Below are 19,955 nucleotides of genomic sequence, written 5' to 3' on the forward strand. Positions count from 1 at the left end.
AAATAATCCAATAGCAGCTGTATCAACAAAGATGTGCTTGTATATTATTATCATTATTATCAAGTACACTGAGGATTGGACATTTTGCCCCAAAGTACTGACTTTGTTGTCTGGAATAGTAAGGGATTTGGCAAAGTTCAAAAAGAAACCAAAGATTTTACACTGAAAAATGCAGAAATTCTAGGGACTTCCATGGTGGTCCAGTGGCTAAGACTCCGTGCTTCCAATGCAAGGGGCCCGGGTTCAGTCCCTGGTCAGGGAACTAGAACCCACATGCCACAACTAAAGATCCCGCCTGTCGCAACTGAAGACTCTGCATGTGGCAAGTGAAAGATCCCGCATGCTGCAACGAAGATCCCACGTGCCGCAACTAAGATCTGACGCAGCCAAATAAATAAATAAATATTAAAAAAAAAGAAAAATGGAAAAATTCTAGTTCTTCATTAATTTGGTAAAAAGAATTTTATCTCATTAAATGGGGTTTTCAGTTCATTTACACATTTAATCATTTAAAAGTATGGTATTTATTAAGAAAGATTCCATTACATTTTCTTTGTGTAATGATTACAAACAATCCTTCGAATTCTAACAGGCTGTCGTGTACATTTTGGCCAAATAGAATAGATAAACCCCAGTCTTTATCAACTATAGACCTTAATTAACTGTCTCAACAGTAGACATGACGTTTCTTTCACTTCCTGGTCCAACACTTTGGTAACCATATAGCAAAAGAACGAAATGTTTCTTGTGTGGTTACTAGTTAGATTCTTAAACATATGAGTTTGTAGTAGCTTGGTTAAGAAATCTTTCAAATTTGATCATGGCTTTTCTGTTGAATTTGAACCCAAGTGATTACATTTTCGTTTAATTCCTTTCCCTTAAGGGGGCAACACTTTGGGAAATTTATACAGTTAAACTAGTATTCTTGGAATCCTATGAGTAGAGGAAGGGATTTACATTATCTTATTGAGAGAATGTAATGGGAGTAATTTATTTTCCTCAAAAACCACAAAAATGACAAAATCCTGGTTTTCTGATCCTAGTGGGATGCTCTGCCTTTTAGCCTGCTCCAAAGAATTTTAGGAATTGGCTAAGTTAGGGATTTTTATTTGTACAGATTTCTTATGTATTGTATGCTAAAATTGTAAACAATGACTGGAACCTTAGCCTTTGAGAATTCTGAGGGAATTAGCTATTTTAAGTAGTTATTTCCTGGCTAAAAAACAATTCATACCTTTGTGAAAGTTTTTTTTTTAAGTATTATTTTAACCATATACAAATGAAAATAAAATTTATTTCATACTTACTTTTCTCCTTAAACATAGTAGACTAAACATAACTGCTTGATGATTTACTTGATAATTTATTTGATGATGTGGTATTATTTTGCTTTAATATATAATAAACACAGTGATGACGTTAGAGTTTTTTTCGTTCCTCTAACAGTTATTGAATATTCACTGTAAGACAGTTATTGTTCTAGGCATGAGATCTGTATAGTTTTGTAGTAGTATTCCCATACCTTGAATTCTTGGCCCAATTTTATGGTTTCTCCTTCTTGCCACCATCTGGCATAATGTTAAGAGCATAAATTCTGGTACCAGACTGTTAAAATTGGAATCCTAGTTCTCCTGCTTACTAGTTGTGTGACTATAAGCTATACAACCGCCCTTTGCCTCAGTTTTTATGTCTGTAAGCTAGGGCCAGTGATATAATCTGTTTCATAGGGTTATTGCAAGAATTTAAAGGCATGTGAAATGTTTGAACTGTGCTTGGCACAAAGTTAGTGCTATAGAAAGTTATTAGTCATTATCCCTACTATGAATATTACTATTACTATGACTTCTCAATGCTGTTTGCCCTGTTTCCTGTTTTTAAATTTCTTTAATCTTAGCAAACAGATAACTAAGCTTGCTAGAACTAAGTGTAAAATAAGAATAAATTGACTGTATGAAACCTGAGATTTCCTTTCAAGAAAACAAAATGTAGTGTATGCCTTGGCATTATGTCTAAGAACCTTTCTTTCTTAGACATAACCTTTAATAGGTCATACTTATAAATGAGTACTGAGGAAGGAAAAACAAATAAAATTTATCTTAATAAATGGGACTTGTCTTTCAGGGAAAAAGATCTTGAAGAAGCTTTGGAAGCAGGAGGTTGTGATCTTGAAACTTTGAGAAATATAATTCAAGGGAGACCACTGCCTGCTGATCTGAGGGCTAAAGTTTGGAAGGTAACTAGAAACTGAAACAAATAAAATGTAATGACTTAAGAATAATATTTTAGAATTTTTATTTTCAGTTGTCTTAGTTGCAGAAGTACATGCCACACTTAGAAAATTCATCAAACAGAGCAGCTTGCTAAAATGTGTGTTTCTGTAGTGTTTGGTATATTTAATAATTCAGGTTTTGAAAGGCAGTGCTTTCTTTTGTAGCCATTAGAAATGATGTTTATGAAGATTGTTCACTGAAATGGGAAAATGCAACCAATGAGTAAAATAGGATATATAATTGCAGATATGGAATGATCTCAGCTATGTTTTAAAAAAAAAAAGGTAGGGAGAAGAAACAGGTCTCTGGGTGTTAGAATTACAGGAGATTGTCCTTTGCTTTATTTTCCGCTTCAGCTGTTCTCTAGTACATGTGTATTATCATTTTTAAATTTTAAATTAAGATTTTTTTATGATGAAAAAAGAAGTAGTTCCCTTTGTTAAAACGTGTAAGCAAAGGATAAGATAAAAAACCATCTGTTGGGCTTCCCTGGTGGCGCAGTGGCTGAGAGTCCGCCTGCTGATGCAGGGGACACGGGTTCATGCCCCGGTCCTGGAAGATCCCACATGCCGTGGAGCAGCTGGGCCCGTGAGCCATGGCCGTTGAACCTGTGCGTCCGGAGCCTGTGCTCCGCAACGGGAGAGGCCACAAGGGTGAGAGGCCTGCGTACCGCAAAAAAAAAAAAAACATCTGTTATCTACCACTTATAGGTAGAACACATAATAATGCCTTGGTGACACATCTTATTTTTTCCACTCTGCACATATATATGTAACAGAAATGGAATTACAAGTGTATATAGCATTCTGAATGTTTTGTTATAGAAATTTAAAACACATACAAAAGTAGAGAGACTTGTTAGTGAACCCCCATTTACCCATCACTTAGCTTTAACTGTTACCAACATTTGGCCAGTCTTGTTTGATTAGTATTCTATCCTTTCCTCCCCACCCCGCCCACTGGACTATTTTAAAGCAGATCCTTGGTAGCACACTAAAATATTTTAGTATGAAAGTCTAAAAGATAAAGACTTTTAAAATAACCATAACACTATTAAATTGAAAAGAATGGTAATTCCTTAATGTGTCCTCACATGGCTGAAGGGACAAGGGAGCTAACTGGGGTTTCTTTTATAAGGGGGCTAATCCCATTCATGAGTGTTCCACCCTCATGTCCTAATCACCTCTCAAAGGCCCTGCCTGTATTTACCAAAACATTGGGGATTAGGTTTCAACATAAATGAATTTGGGTGAGGGGACACAAACATTCAGTCTATAGCATTAATGATGTTTGCTTGAAATAAATTTACATATATAATTATGTAAATATTTTGTGTAATTCATTTTATTCACTGGATTAACATGAAATAATAAAATTTGCTATAGATACATTACTTTGTAATCTTTGAAGTGTGCATTATTCCTAAATTCAGGCCTCCATTATTATAGCATATTTTCCAAGAATGAGAAATAACATATGAAGCTGTTTGCTTTTTTTAATCTTTCTTCTAGATTGCTCTAAATGTTGCAGGAAAAGGAGATAGTTTGGCATCCTGGGATGGTATTTTAGACCTGCCAGAACAGAACACTATTCACAAAGATTGTCTGGAGTTTATTGGTAAGTTTAATAATTGTTTTCAAACAGTGAAAAAAATTTCAAATAATTTTTGGATGGAGGAGTTGCTCTTTAGTAGAATTAACTTGTTATAATTTGGGATATGTTGAATTTGTAAAGGGCTAATAAATAGCTTTAGAACTTCTTTTTTGAAATTCTTACGAAATAATGTCTAATATTTTAAGAGAGTCTGATTTTTAGTGTTTCTTTCGCATTATGTTTGATTAAACATTAACATACTTATGTTTAATTCTTTAAGTACCTTTACAGTTTTGTGGCAGTTTTAAATTGTTTTTTGGATAATTGAAGATCTGTATGATTGTATACAGTCCTCAGATTTAAGGGGGCTGTGTTCCAAAAGTTTATCTGTAAGTCGTAAGTCATGATCTGTTATAGAAAAAGTATTGTAAATCATGGGTGAATAGGTTTCCAATCACCCCACAAGGTCTTTTGAAGATTAAATTAATTTGGTTTATATTTTTCTTTTTTAATTCATCTATAGTCCATTGGTCTTTTTGTTTCTTTCTCTGTCACATTTTAGTTAAATTATTGGCTAAATAAGCTTTTATGTGCTAACCTCAACAGAAGCACTATTGCTGATGTGGGCAAAGGAAAGGGAATTTGGTGGTGGAGAATGAATCACTTTCCCTCCCCTTGACAAAGCTATAGTGGCAGCTGCCCATTATGGGGCAGATGATAATCTGTTATTTGGAAAACACTTTTTTGCTTTCCAGGAATGTGGGTTATGCCTACCTTTCCTGCTTCAGATTGTCCATTCTTGTATATATCTATATGTTATATAGATACATATAAGATACATATATATCTATATAACATATATATATAGGTCAAGTATTATTAACTTAGTAAATACTGAATACCTAGTGAATATGAATAAGTATAAGGAAAAATATGCTTTTATGTAGTTCTATTTTGCCCTTGACATACTCTAAATAGAGTAAGGTAGTATTGTATGTTTGTAACCCAATATTTTGTCCAATAACTGAGCATCTAACAGGCCCTTGGTAACTTTATTTTGACACTTATTTTCTAGACCAGCTTTCAGTGCCCGAAGAGAATGCAGCAGAATTACTTTTGGATATTGAATCTGTAATTACCTTTTATTGTAAATCACGTAACATTAAATATAGCACGTCCCTTAGCTGGATACATCTACTCAAACCGTTGGTGCATCTTCAACTGCCACGCAGCGATTTATACAACTGCTTTTATGCTATCATGAATAAGTACATTCCCAGGTAAAATATTACTTAGTTATTACACTTTTAAAAATGAATAAAGGTCTAGTTTGTTTTGAACTAAAGTTGTTAGATTTATTTTGATGGTAAAGTAAATGGTTCAAATAATTTTTAAGGTTGTTTGAATCATAATTGTTACTTGACTTTATTTTTGTGGTTATAAACATTTTTTAAAGGATTCTTTAGTTAAGAATTTATGCAATGGAATATTACTCAGCCATGAAAAGGAAAGAAATTGGGTCATTTGTAGAGACGTGGATGGACCTAGAGTCTGTCATACAGAGTGAAGTAAGTCAGAAAGAGAAAAACAAATATTGTATATTAATGCATATATGTGGAATCTAGAAAAATGGTACAGATGAACCTATTTGCAGGGCAGAATAGAGACGCAGATGTAGAGAACCGGGGGGTAAGGGGGAGTGGGATGAATTGGGAGATTTAGATTGACATATATACACGAACATGTGTAAAATAGGTAGCTAGTGGGAACCTGCTATATAGTACAGGGAGCTCAGCTCAGTGCTTTTAGATTGACGTGTATACATTAACGTGTAAAATAGATAGCTAATGGGAACCTGCTGTATAGCACAGGGAGCTCAGCTTGGTGCTCTGTGATGACCTAGGTGGGTGGGATGGGGGTGGGGTGGGAGGGAGGTCCAAGAGGGAGGGGGTATATGTATACATATAGCTGATTCACTTCGTCATACAGCAGAAGCTAACACAACATTGTAAAGCAATTATACTCCAATTTAAAAAAAAGTAATTTATGCTTCTAGGGTTTATATATGCAGTATAACTCTTCATAGTTTTTTGATTTCTTTACTTATAGAACAGTAACATAGTGTCTAAGTAAAAAGTAAAATTTTTGGAGTGCTGCTACTTTTTTTTTTTTTTTTTTTTTTTTGTGGTACACGGCCTCTCACTGTTGTGGCTTCTCCTGTTGTGGAGCACAGGCTCTGGACGTGCAGGCCCAGCGGTCATGGCTCACGGGCCCAGCCGCTCTGCGGCATGTGGGATCTTCCCGGACTGGGGCACAAACCCGTGTCCCCTGCATCGGCAGGCGGACTCTCAACCACTGTGCCACCAGGGAAGCCCTGGAGTGCTGCTACTTTAAATGAGGTGCTGGGGTTACAGCTTGGAATGTAGTCCTAGAAATACAGGCGTTGAACAAGTAATTAGAAGTGCGCTGAGTGTCAGGAAGGTGAAATATAGAGTGCTATGGGAATGTATAATGGGGGTGACCTAACTTGCCCTGGAGGTCAGGGAGGTCACCTCTGGGAACGTGACACTTAAGTTGAGTCTAGACAGATGTGTAGGTCATTGTGGGGGGCAGGGGAAGGGGGGTGGGTAGTAGCAGGTGTTGCACTTACGAGGCCAGAAAGAATTCTTGTAGTTTTCAGTGCTGTGGATCAGGTAGTCAGGATTTTAGAGCCAAAAGGGACTTTTGACATAATCTAGACCAGTGGTTTGGCTGCACAGTGAACCTTTGATGCACATTGGAATCATTGGGGGGAGTTCTTAAAAATTCTGATGCCCATTTACATACCTGACTAATTAAATCCCATCTCTGAGGAGGACATTGGTGCACTGATGTTTGTTTAGGTTTAGAGCTTCTCGCTTGATTGCAGTGTGCAGCTGTTCTGGAGCTTGATAGTTAAGTGACTACCATTTTTTTCTGCTTTACTGTGCGGTAACACACTATATTAGGTGTAGGTCCTTTGTGTATTTTCTCATTTAAACAGTGACCACTGTAAGGTATGTATCTCTGATTTACAGCTGCAGAAACTGAGGCAAAGAAGGACATTAAATGACTTATTCAGGATTACACTTCTGCTTTATGACTGAGTCAGGATTTGAACCTAAGTTTGATTGGACACCTGTGCTTTAACTAATAAGGTTCTCCACCCTCGTTGCTTATTAGAATCAACTGAAGAACTTTTTTTTTTTCTTTTATAGCTTAAAGTATCATTCACATATTACAAAATTCATCCTTTTAGTAGGTACAATTCAGTGGTTTTTAGTATGCTCACAGAGTTGTGCAGCCATAGCCACAATCACTTTTAGAATGTTTCTGTCACCCCCAAAAGAAACCCCAATACTCATTAGCAGTCAACTCTCCGTTTTCCCCTAATACTGTCAGCCCTAGGCAACCACTTATCTTTCTCTATGGATTTGCCTATTCTGGAGAATTTATATAAATGGAATCGTATAATATGTGGTCTTTTATGACTACCTTCTTTCACTTAGCATAGTGTTTTAAGGATTCATCCATATTATGGCATATATCAGTACTTATTTCTTTTTATTGCCAAGTAATATCTTATTGTATGCACAATATAAAATACATTTTATTTACTCATGCAACAGTTGCTGGACATTTGGATTGTTTTCAGTTTTTAGCTATTATGAATAGTGCATTTGTGAACATTTGTGTACAAGTTTTTATGTGGACATGTATTTCATTTCTTTTGGGTATGTACCTAGGAGTGGAAATGTTGAATCATATGGTAAATCCGTGTTTAACCTTTTGAGGAATTGCCAGATTTTTCTACAACAACATTTTATATTCCCACCAGCAGTGAATGAAGATCCCAGTTTCTTTGCATCCTTGTTAACATTTTTTTTTTAAAATTATAGCCAGACTGAGCGTGAAGTGGTGTCTCATTATGGTTTTGATTTGCATTTCCCTGACAGCTAATGATTTTCTGCTTTTTTTCATGTGCTAAGTGACAATTTGTATATCTTCTTTGGAGAAATGTCTGTTCAGCCAAAGAACTTTTAAAACATACTGGTTCTTGAAGTTTCAACTATAAATAGACTATGTAGAGCCATGTAGGGTTTTTTTTGTTTTTGTTTTAACTCCCATGTGACTCTAGTGTACTCCAGAGTGGAGAACCTCTGTGCTACCTGGAAGCGATAGTGCTTCATGTTAGGAAAACAGACCCAGAGATGCCAGAATACAGGGCTAAGGTCATGGTAAAGCTGAGACTGGAATTCATATTTGGGAGTCTTCTGTTATACTAAGTCTCTCAACTGCTTATATTCTACCACCTCTCAGTGTAACAGAGCTAGTAATAGCAAGGGACATGATATTCCAGCTTTCTCTCGACAGAATGTTGGCGGTGGTAGTTACTAATAGAGGGATTGGGGTTTACATTGAGCTGTGTAACATACCGTCTTGTCAGGTTCTCCAGTTACTGTTTCCATGAGTTCCACATGTAACACAATGCTCCAGGGTCAGTGTTAATACCCCTGCATAGGGCCCAGCCCCACAAAATGCTGCTAGAACAACTCCACTATAATGTATCTTCTTATTACAGATTCAGATATAACATAGGTAGAATTCTATCAAGCACAGTGCTTTGCAGTGGAGAGTAACTTTGTAATACACAGCTATTAAATGAATAGATGCTGTTGCAATGGCTGACTCTCTGAGATGTTCCACTTTTTCTGAGGCAAACTAGGCAATTGTCCTTACAACGTATGTCCCTACTCTGCTTACAACCTGTGTTTATGTGTTTTGTTTTAGCAGTCTATTGCCTTGCATACGTAGAGTGGGGAAAGTATTCAGATTAAGGAGGAAGTAATCTTGCCAATATGAATCCACTTCTGTCTTTGGGCATCTGAATTACCAATTTAGGGCTTTTTCTACAAAACTTCCCTGTTATCTGCAGTATTAGAAAATGGTAGATAGAGGGTCATACCAAATCCTGGCATTGACCTTAGAGCTTAGTTTTGTAGAAATTATTTTTCATTATTCCCGTTGGAATAGCACTTTGAAACATTCCTTATCAATGCTTTTATGTTAAAACTGACATTCATTTCATTAACTTTTTTGCATGAAGCCTTTTACCTTGTTTCAGTGTTTTTTTTTCTTTGGCCATGCCCTGCAGCATGCAGGATCCTAGTTCCCCAACCAGGGATCAAACCCCCGCCCCTTGCAGTGGAAGCGTGGAGTTCCAACCACTAGACTGCCAGGGAAGTCCTTCAGCTTTTTTATAGTTTGCTTTTTTTAGACTGTACATCTACCAAAGTACCACTTGTTGAAATATTAAATTACATATGTGGAAGGGTAGTATGCATAATGGTTTAATGCCCAGTTTCTGTGTACAAGTCTTAGTTCCATCACTTCTTAGCTACATGACCTTGGGTGGGCTGCTTGACCGCAGCTAAGCCTCATTTTTCTCATCTGTAAAGTGAAGATGATAATAGTGTCTTTCATAGTTGCCTGTAAAGATAAAATGAGGTAACTTTGTAAAGTGTCTATTATAGTGTCTGGCACATGGTATTTCCTCAATAAATACTGACTTTTATTATGATGGCCTGTGCTTTGAGCTGTTTAATTTTTTTTAAATTTTTAATGATTTATGAGACATAGGGGAACAAGGTAAGAAGTAGTACAGTTACTCAATAAGGTCAGTGTTTGGCACCTCCCAGGATTCACTCTGAGCACCTGATACCCAGGCCACTTCAACAGCTTCTCAGGCTCTGGGTCCACTATTTTGGAATGTTCATCTGTGGCCATTTCAGACTTGTACCTTTGCTGAAGGATTCCTAATTGAGTACATTAACTGTGGAGCTAACCTGAAGCCTTTCTAGGAGTTTCTTCTTATTTGGCAGGGAAGAAGGGAGCTGGACTTCCTCAGGACTCTCCAGATATCCTTTTGGGATCCAAAACTTATCAAAACAACCTAAGTGGTCCCACTGTTTTCATTGGTCCTTGTAGTCCTTTCTCCTGAGTGCTGCCTGGGTTCACCTGGAAAGACTCTGCCTAGAGTTGGCTGTAGACCTGATGTTTCTACAGACTTCTTTCAGGTCAGGTATATCAGGTGTTAGCAAGAGAGGTCTGCCCAGTTGTATCAGGCAGGCTTGCTGTTGTCAGTGCTGTGGTGTTCAGATGTTCTGTGGTAGGGAGGGGAGGTGGGTATTGCAGGAGGATCGGTTACTGACATGATCATTTCTGACCTATTAATGCAAGAAACTTTGCTGCTTTTGTTTTTTAGGGATTGTTCTCTGAAGGGGAGACCATTTCATCTTTTCCGATTACTCATCCAGTACCATGAGCCAGAGCTTTGTTCTTTTCTTGATACAAAGAAAATTACTCCAGACTCCTATGCACTCAACTGGGTAATAAAGTGAAAGTAGGAACACTTAATGAAAAATAGCTTTCTATAAAACTATAGTTAGGTGTTTTTTTTCCCCCCAAGGAAGAGAAAGAAAAGCACTAAATTATAGACTATTACTATTTAAACCAAAGGAGTAAAATTATTGGCACTTCAAAAATGATTTTTTTTTGCTCTTCACTTACATTAGTTTAAATTATTTAATATGAAGTTTAGCCTTTTGTTGTTTTACAAATATATGTAAATACATGTGATATATTTACTTATGTATAATATATATATGTAATATATATAAATATATGATCTGTATCAGTTCACTTTAAAACTGTGATTAAATTGTTGATAGTATGTATAAGAATTGATATCCAATGACAAGGAAAATAACAAGATTATCAAATGATTAATATAAAAGAATATAAAGTACATCTCAGGGACTTTCCTTGTGGCGCAGTGGTTAAGAATCCGCCTGCCAATGCAGGGGACACGGGTTTGAGCCCTGGGCTGGGAAGATCCCACGTGCCGCAGAGCAACTAAGCCCGTGTGCCACAACTACTGAGCCTGCGCTCTACAGCCTGCGAGGCACAACTACTGATCCCACGCACCGCAACTACTGAAGCCCTCGTGCCCTAGAGCCTGTGCTCCGTGACAAAAGAATCCACTGCAATCAGAAGGTTGCGCACTGCAACAAAGAGTAGCCCCCACTTGCTGCAACTAGGAAAAGTCCGCACGCAGCAATGAAGACCCAACGCAGCCAAAAAATAAATTAAAAAAATTTTAATAAAAGTACATCTCAGTACTCTGTCATTCTATATTTGTATTTTTATTTTTTTAAGTTTTATTTATTTTTGGCTGCGTTGGGTCTTCATTGCTGCGCATGGGCTTTCTCTAGTTGCGGTGAGCGGGGGCTACTCTTTGTTGTGGTGTGCGGGCTTCTCATTGTGCTGGCTTCTCTTATTGTAGAGCACTGGCTCTAGGCGCACGGGCTTCAGTAGTTGCGGTGCGTGGGCTCAGTAGTTGTGGCTCACGGGCTTAGTTGTTCTGCAGCATGTGGGATCTTCCTGGACCGTAGCTCAAACCCGTGTCCCCTGCATTGGCAGGTGGATTCTTAACCACTGTGCCACCAGGCAAGCCCTATATTTGTATTTTTAAATGGGAAGTTCTGTTATTTCTAGGTCAGTGGTTCTCAAACCTTTTGGTCTCAGGACCTCTTACACTCAACATTTATTGAGGAGCCACAATTTATGTGGATTATGTTGGTTAGAAATTAAGAAATTTTAACCATTTATTAATTCATTTAGAAGTAGCGATAAATCCAATGCATGTTAACATAAATAGCCTATTTTTAAATGAAAATTAACTATTTTCCAAAAAAGAAAATCAGAATAGTGACATTTTTTAATATTTTTGCAAATCTCAATATTTGGTTAGGGCACAGGCAGGTACGTTCTCATATCTTCTTCTCTATTGAATCTGTGATGATACCATATTTCATGTAGCCTTTGGAAAATTCTGTTGTTCATTTGTGAGAGAATGAATATGAAAAAAGCAAAATCTAAGTATTATTATGAAAATAGCTTTGACATCACAAATACCCTGTAAATACTCTTGGGGACTTCCAGGGCTCCTCAGACCATACTTTGAGAACTGCTCTTCTAGGGTAACTTGAAGATCTTTCTAAAACAGTGATTGGGTTCTAGAAGAATATACATATATTCAAAATTTTTAATGTATTCCTTGATCATGTCTTACCTAGCTTTTCTTCAGGAAGGATTCCATTTCTGCCACTTATTAACCATGTGATTTAATACACTTAGCCTCTGAGCTTCGATTTCTTCATCTGTAAAATGGAACTAATAATAGTACCTATCTCAGAACATGATGAGATGAGTAATGAGGAAATGGTGACTAGAGAATCGCAACTGGTTTCAGCTCTGGCATACTAAATCTCACACTGCAGCAGCCTATTCTTTCATTCCTTCTCGGCTGCAGTCTTCTCACTTTGAGTAAAAAATAATAAAATTGTAGTTTCTCTGAGATTCATATGTTGCTATTAAATCTACTTATTTGTGTTGAAGTAAGAAACTTTCTTTTAAGCATTCTGGTATGTTAATAGGGATCTCTCTTGTCACATTATGCCTGGTAAATGCCATTTCTGTGACCAGAACTCTGAAGTAGTACTCAGTGCTGCTAGCAGATTGTAACTGAGTACTGAAACTACCAGTTTCACTTTGTCAATGCCCCAAGTAGTTCATTCTTGCTACTAGTATCATGTCTATGGGATGGAGTCTTTTTTTTTTTTTTTTTAAATCATGAGATGAAACAAAATGAATTCCTAAACTTTGAGAACTCATAACTGTGAATGATGCAATGGTAGCTTTAGTTTAGCTAACTGAATTTAATGAAGACCATATCTTGCTATTCTGTTTGTATTTGCATCTTCTGTATTTGTAATAGTAATTTTTAAACAGTTACAGAAAGCATTCGAAGCATTATGTACTTTAAAAGCTTTGAGGTCAGCTGTAATAGCAGTTACATCAGCTGTGGAGTGTCAGGCTTTTTCTAGCCCAAACATCACCATTTACTAGCTCTGTGATGTTAGGAAGGTTATTTAATAGACGTCTGTTTTCTTACCTATAATGTGGGGAGGAAAATGTCTATTTTGAAGGACTGTTGTGAGAATATTTAGAATAAGAGATATATAATAAAAGATATGTGGCAGTAATTTAGTACCTGGCACGAAATATTCACTAAATGTATTTGTTCTCATTAGCTCCCTTTAGCCATTAAGACTGTTTGAAATTTAACTTCTAGATGGAATTGTTTCTGTATCTAATAAAAATGGAATAATCTAAAAATATCACTGAATTTATGCAATTTAAAACACAGTTGGGCTCTAGAGGAACTTACACATTAACAATTCTTTTGTTTGGAGTAGAAAACCATAGAGCTCCGGAAACATTTTGAGGGACGTGAATGTTGTCTCATCTGTTTCAAATGATGTACAAGTAAGATTGGGGAACAATTTGCCTTTAAATTGTCCTTACAGTTTCATTTGGTGCTCTTAACTCAAATTACCATGCTTGATCCTCACAATTACCTTGCAAGTTAAGTACTTATAATAGTTACCCTCACAGAGCTCGTGGGGTTATTATGCTGTGGCAGATATGTGCTAGTTACTGTATATATGTGCTAGTTACTGTATATACTCTAGGTTAGAGGATGGGTAGTAGTATTCCTTTTTTTTTTTTTAAAACAGAAGTAGAAATGGAAGCTCTAGAGGTTAAGTGACATACCCTAAGTTATACAGCTAGTAAGTGGCTTCATTGTGCCTTGAATCCACATGTTCTGCCTTTGGATTACATAGAGTAAAGTTAAGGTACAAGTTAAATATCAGGTACAGACAGTTTGATATAGTGTTACTCATTTGCCTGAATACTTTTAAAAGAACAAGTCGTTGCCAGTGGTTTATCTCTCTCATTTCATTTCCTGATTACAGCTTGGAAGTCTTTTTTCCTGTTACTGTTCCATTGAAGTCACTCAGGCAATATGGGATGGATATCTACAACAAGCAGATCCATTTTTTATTTATTTCTTAATGTTAATAATCCTTGTTAATGCAAAGTAAGTATTAAGTTGACTAGATTTTTTCCTCTCTGTTCTCAGGGTGCTCTGTGGATATTTAACTCAAATTCATTTGATTCTCTTTTTACAGAGAAGTCATTTTAGCACAGGAGTCTAACAGCAAAGAAGAAGTTATCCGTAAGTATTATTTAATGTGGAGAAAACATTTCAAGTCAGTTTTCTGAAACTCGGTTTCCTCATGTATAAATTTAGAATACTCTAGAAGAGCTCTGAGGTTCCATTCAACTCTTACACACTCTCCACGTACAGACCTTAAAGACTGTTGCCCCTGATTTGCCACCCTTATTCATTCCTTCTATGTATTTTTCACTCTTTCAATTCTTTTCCATATACTCTTTCTTTGGTTTCATTGTTCAGATAAACTGCCCTCCTCTCACTCTCCCCTTCCTTCTTCCTTAATTTGCCTTTGAATACTCAGCTCTTACAAGTGTATCCGTTGTTGAAGTCTTGGTTCTTCGTTTGGGTCCTCCCCCACTCTAGCTCCCACACAGATTTAGTTACTTGCTCTCTATAGTGCCTGGCACTTTGTACTGTGTGTGTTACGGTGTTTGTCTCACTATGTTATAATGATTTATAGTCACATTTCTCAAACCAGACAAAGTTCCTTAAGTCAGGAACCATTTCTTGGTCATTTTTTATTTCCAGGGACCCTGACATTTATTATGTGTTCATTGAATAAATCACACTATTCCAATCGAGGCTAATGAATTTGATTTGATTGCCAGATACCATCATTCACTAAGAGCAGAACTGTATTAACAGTTTCAGTTCCTTTGGGGAAAATCCACTTCTCAAGCAGTTTTCAGTGCATCACTGTTGAGATTCCATTTATATAGTTCAGATGTTGAAGATAAACCAACTTTGATATGTAAATAATGTTCATTACTGTATTTTTCACAAAAAACCTTTTTAATATTATATTTGTAATCATATTTCAGAGTTCTTGGAAAATACTCCATCCAGTTTGAATCTAGAAGATATAGAAGACCTTTTCTCTCTGGCTCAGTATTATTGCAGTAAAACACCAGCTTCATTTAGGAAGGTATCAGACAAGAAATCACCTACTTCAGTATTTCGCATTTTGTGCATTGTTTTATGTTTATGTTGTATCCACTTCAGTTAAAATACTCTAGGTTGTCCTTCTTTTCTTTTTATGTGTTACAGTTTTGTGTGATTTTTTTCACTGTAAATACTCTCCCTAACGGAGGAACAGACATTAAAAAAGATACTATACAAATATTCTAGGAACCATTTCACCTCTACTCTGATTATTATTTCTGATCATGAGACTATTGACTATAAGGTACTTCTTAAATTAATGCTTCCTTGATGTTAAAAAATATAAATATTACAAAAATCTGATGGAGGATATATAATTATGCCTTCTTTATCTGGAGTTTAGCTTTGCACAAGTTTAATGCTGCTGAGCTGTCTTTTAAACAGAAAAGGGTCACTTAGCTCCATAGAGACCTAGAACCTTTCTCAGATCAGACAAGTGCTTTCAAGAGAAAGGACACCAGATTAGAAGCCCAAGTGCTGTGAGCTCCTAGAAAGTAAAACTCTAAGAAGCAAAAGCTAGTAACGGGGAGGCACAGGAGTACCATTTATAAACAATTTGTGACCTCAGGTGCTCATGAGAGCATTATTTTTTTTTTGTTTTTTTTTAAGGCATTCTGGCATCATAATTGCTAGTTGGAAGTTATCGTGTCACTGAAACATTAAGATGAGATTAAATTATGTTCAATATAGTGTGTTCAGGAGGCAGACAAGGGAAACCTTGTAAGAACATTTCCCTCAAAACTAATTAATTACAAAAGAAATTTATTTCTAGGGACTAGTTTCAGCTATTTTAATAATTGCCTTATGTAGAACACCTCATTTCCCAACAGTGTTGACTAAGTTAGGTGGTGGGGTAGTGGTTATGATACTGGATGAAAAAGAAGTCTTATCCTTTTCTTTCCAGTCTTTTAAGAGAATAGCTTTTATTCTTCAGACATAAATAATCTGCACTAGCAGTTGCTAATTAGAGCAGGTTTTAGCAGCATATTACACAATTTGTGCCATGTTTTTGTTTTCATTTTATTAAAATATAAAAAGTTGTGAGTAACCACTTAAAAATTTACTATTTAAATATAGGTGATAATATAGAAAATAGCTGTGTAGAATGTGTTATTTTTTCTTAGTCTTTCATTTTGTGTGAAATCTAATGGGGACTTTGTATGCAGACTTTTTGTAGCTTTTAGCCTGTAAGATATGAGAGGATATGTTAAATCACATGACTCAAAGATGTTATGTAATTATTTTACCTTTTGTCTTGGTCTGTTGAGAATAGTTTTAGGAAAAAAGTTTGATTTTATTTTTTCTGCATAATGTTTCAAAAATTCCTCTTCACACAGGATAATCACCATCTCTTTGGTAGTACTTTGTTGGGAATTAAGGATGATGATGCAGATTTGAGTCAGGCACTTTGTCTGGCCATCTCCGTGTCAGAGGTCCTTCAAGCAAATCAGCTTCAAGGGGTAAGTAAAAAAAAAACCCACTGTTTATCAGAAGACTATCCCCTTTAAATGCAAGGAATCAACATTTCCTCCCTGTTTGTTGATTCTCACAAAATTAATTTACTATAACAATGTAGTTGTTTTGCTTTTTTTGAATGATTAATGTGTTAAATCTTCTGTCCATATGCTCATTTTTAAACTGCCAGCTTGCATGTTATTTTACTTGTCAACAACTAATTAATTTTGACACCAATTTTTGTAAATTGCCAAATCTTTTTTCATATTTTAGCAAAGCAACTGAATGTTATATAAAGTACTTAAAAGGGTGGATTTAGCATTTAGCAGTTAAATTTTGGATACTTATACAGCTAATTGAATTACATGGTTTAATGCCAAAAGGCATGTTACAAAGGAGAATTGAGGATATACCATGGTTTTCTATCTGTTGCTGTCTTCATGAAAATCTTTTTGCTAACAGTGCAACAGTTAACCGTGTGTGTTTGGAAGATGGGATGTATTTCGAAGATGGAGAGAAGAGGAACGGACATGGAAAGACAGGCCTTTTACAGTAGATCTTTTTAAAACAAGCATTTCACATATTTTTCTTATTAGAACTATTACTTAAAAACAAATCAGAGCATGTAATCTAGTTTAAAGAGACCCATGTGAACTTCTTCAGTTCAGACTGGCACTGGAGAACCTCCTCTCACCCCCAAAAGACATTTATTTAATCCTTATGTGAATTGCATTGTTGATAAGTGTGTGGGCTTATTTTCAGAAACAGGAATTGTATCTACATCTGTGTTTATTTTCAGAAACAGGAATTGTATCTACATCTGTGTTTATAACTACATAGTGTTTTTAAAAGTGTTTAACATGATAAACATTAAATTATTAAATTCCAGTATAATTAGTTTTATAGCTCAAACTAACATTCTTCTGCTACATATTTTAAGACTTTCTAGTCAAGAACAGTATATACAGAGTATTTTAACTACTTAAAATGAATAAGACTATTTAAGATCTTGAGGTTATTTTCTTGAGTCTGTATGGGTCCTCCTATGTGAGATCCATTTCTAATCTATCTGTTTCCCCTTCTTTGGTTAATTGTTAATATTATATTGTGTAAAATGTGACCCTCATGGCAAGTTTTATTTTGTCAAATGTTTCCCTTTTAGGAAGGAGTCCGGTTCTTTGTGGTGGATTGCCGTCCTGCAGAACAGTATAATGCTGGGCATTTATCAACTGCTTTCCACTTAGATTCAGATCTGGTTAGTATAAATGCTGATTAAAAATTTTTAAAAAGTAAGAGAAGAAATGGATTTCTTTTCTTTAGCCCATAAATAAATACACATGTACCAGATTGGGGATGTTTTTCTTTCTGCTTAAGGAGGGAGTCTCTGACCTTATAAAAGTGTTGCCTCAGGTTTCCTTTTCACCTAGGACACCCTTTTGGCATCATAAAGGGTAGATGAAAGCACTGTTAACTATGGCTTACTGTTGCTTACCATTGTTATGTCAGTAAATTCTAAACTTCTTACTGTGAGCTACCTGATGTAGCACTCAGCATAGTGTCTTGCACTTAGTAAGTACTCTGTGAATATTAGCTCTTCTTATGATTGGGTAATTAGTCTATAAGCCTTTTTTTCCATCATGAGTACTTATGCATATAATAAAGTAATATTTAATAAGGGTGGTATCTGGTGTATAGGGGCTCAGTTGTTCAAATTGCTGTCCTAGGGTCACTTGAATTGAAGGACTAGATGAAGTAGATAATTAAATATTGTCAGAGATGCTTAGAGCATTTGGTAGGACTGGGACTGACATCATTTAAGCCCTTCTGGGGTTATTAGAGCCTCAGGGATGGAGAAGACAGAAAGAGGAATAACTTCTTTTGCTGACTATTCTATCTGCCCTTCTTCCCAACTTGTCTGAAAAAGTTGACACTGAAGCTGAAAGGGCATGTTGAAAGGTCTAGGTGGTATCAAGAGGAAACTCATGGAAAATGGAGGTGAAACAACCCAGAGAGTTTGGGGTGCTATAGGTGAAGAAGGCAGTCCTAGCTTGTTTGCATCCTAAAAGTGAACTCTGGGCCTTTCTCTTCCTTGATTCATCTAGGAAGACCTAAATGGTCCTTCTTTTATGCTTATTTTTAAAATTTATTCATCATTAATAACTTGATTATTCTTAAAAAACTCAAAGGATGTCTCCAGAGTTGACAATTACTCTCAGTTTGTTTAATCATCCAGACCTTTAATATGTATTTATATATTTCTTACTCACTTTTTTTTTTTTCCACTTGATTTTTCACTTAATAGTTCACTTGCATTTTCACTTAACAGTTTTTTGGAGATCTTTTCATTTTAGTACATTGTTTTTAATGGCTGTATAGTGGTCCATGGTACAGATATACCATAATTTATTGCCTGATTGATGTACATCTAGAATGTTTTCAGTTTTCTTGTAATAAAACAATGCTATAGTTAACATCCGTATATATATTTTGTGGACTTGTGCAAATATTTCTGTAAAATAGACCCCTACAAGTAAAATTTTGGGGTTGAGAGTTGTGGGCATATACAACATTACTAGAATCTGCCGTATTGCCCTTTAGAAAGGCTGAATCAACTGATACTTTACAACTGTAAGTGAGAATGATTGTTTCATACCATCAGCATTATTGGACATTACCAATTTTTTATTTTACAAGAATGATGGTCATTCTTGTTATTACTAGTGATGTTGTGCATCTTTTTTCAAGTGTGCTGTTAATTTGTATTTTTTTTATCAATGCAAATTGCTTTTCTATGGTTTGTCCATTTTTCTATTGGATTTTCACTGTGCTTTTTTTTTTTTTTTTTGCGGTACACGGGCCTCTCACTGTTGTGGCCTCTCCCACTGCGGAGCACAGGCTCCGGACGCGCAGGCTCAACAGCCATGGCTCACGGGCCCAGCTGCTCCGCGGCATGTGGGATCTTCCCAGACCGGGGCACAAACCCGTGTCCCCTGCATCGGCAGGCGGACTCTCAACCACTGCGCCACCACTGTGGAAGCCCCACTGTGCTTTTTATGAACAGTTTTTTGAACAAATTTTTGTATTTATTGGCATACTTGTTTTCTTGAGGGTAGGAAATCAATTTTTTCATCCTCATATCTCTAGTATCTAGAGTAGTGCTGATGAATAAATGGCTTCTACTATTTCTGACTGTCCTCTAAGAAATTCATGGTTTGCCATGTAAGTGGAAACTAAAAAATATAGCTTGTTTCAATGTATTGTTTTTGTCAGGGACCCTTCCACTCAGTGTTAAACTTTTCTTGTCATGATACCTAAAGACACTGAAGCTTAGAAAACAAACAGCAAAAACAATTTTTTTTGTCTAGTAAAGTATTTTCTTTGCATAATTTAATCTTTCTGTGAATTTTCAACTTTTGTTTTCTGATGTATTATAGGTACATTTATACACATTTCTTTTATCCCAGGGATTTTATTTATAAGAGCCTTTGTTTGGGGAATTCCCTGGTAGTCCAGTGGTTAAGACTCTGCAGTTT

General features: G+C 36.1%; 1 protein-coding gene across 3 annotated transcripts in view; it reads left to right on the forward strand.

Annotated features, from left to right (window-relative positions):
- TBC1D23 (TBC1 domain family member 23) overlaps positions 1 to 19,955 on the forward strand; it is a 64,206-nt gene that overhangs the window by 23,906 nt on the left and 20,345 nt on the right. For all 3 annotated transcript variants that reach the window (XM_030861024.2, XM_060297973.1, XM_070045431.1), the window contains 9 exons: positions 2,122 to 2,233; positions 3,782 to 3,887; positions 4,939 to 5,143; positions 10,147 to 10,270; positions 13,763 to 13,887; positions 13,979 to 14,025; positions 14,847 to 14,950; positions 16,305 to 16,427; positions 17,585 to 17,677. In XM_030861024.2, coding sequence (XP_030716884.2) covers positions 2,122 to 2,233; positions 3,782 to 3,887; positions 4,939 to 5,143; positions 10,147 to 10,270; positions 13,763 to 13,887; positions 13,979 to 14,025; positions 14,847 to 14,950; positions 16,305 to 16,427; positions 17,585 to 17,677 — 1,039 coding nt within the window. The remainder of the gene's footprint in view (positions 1 to 2,121; positions 2,234 to 3,781; positions 3,888 to 4,938; positions 5,144 to 10,146; positions 10,271 to 13,762; positions 13,888 to 13,978; positions 14,026 to 14,846; positions 14,951 to 16,304; positions 16,428 to 17,584; positions 17,678 to 19,955) is intronic.

The sequence above is a fragment of the Globicephala melas genome, chromosome 4, assembly GCF_963455315.2.
Source record: "Globicephala melas chromosome 4, mGloMel1.2, whole genome shotgun sequence".
Classification (NCBI taxonomy): domain Eukaryota; kingdom Metazoa; phylum Chordata; class Mammalia; order Artiodactyla; family Delphinidae; genus Globicephala; species Globicephala melas.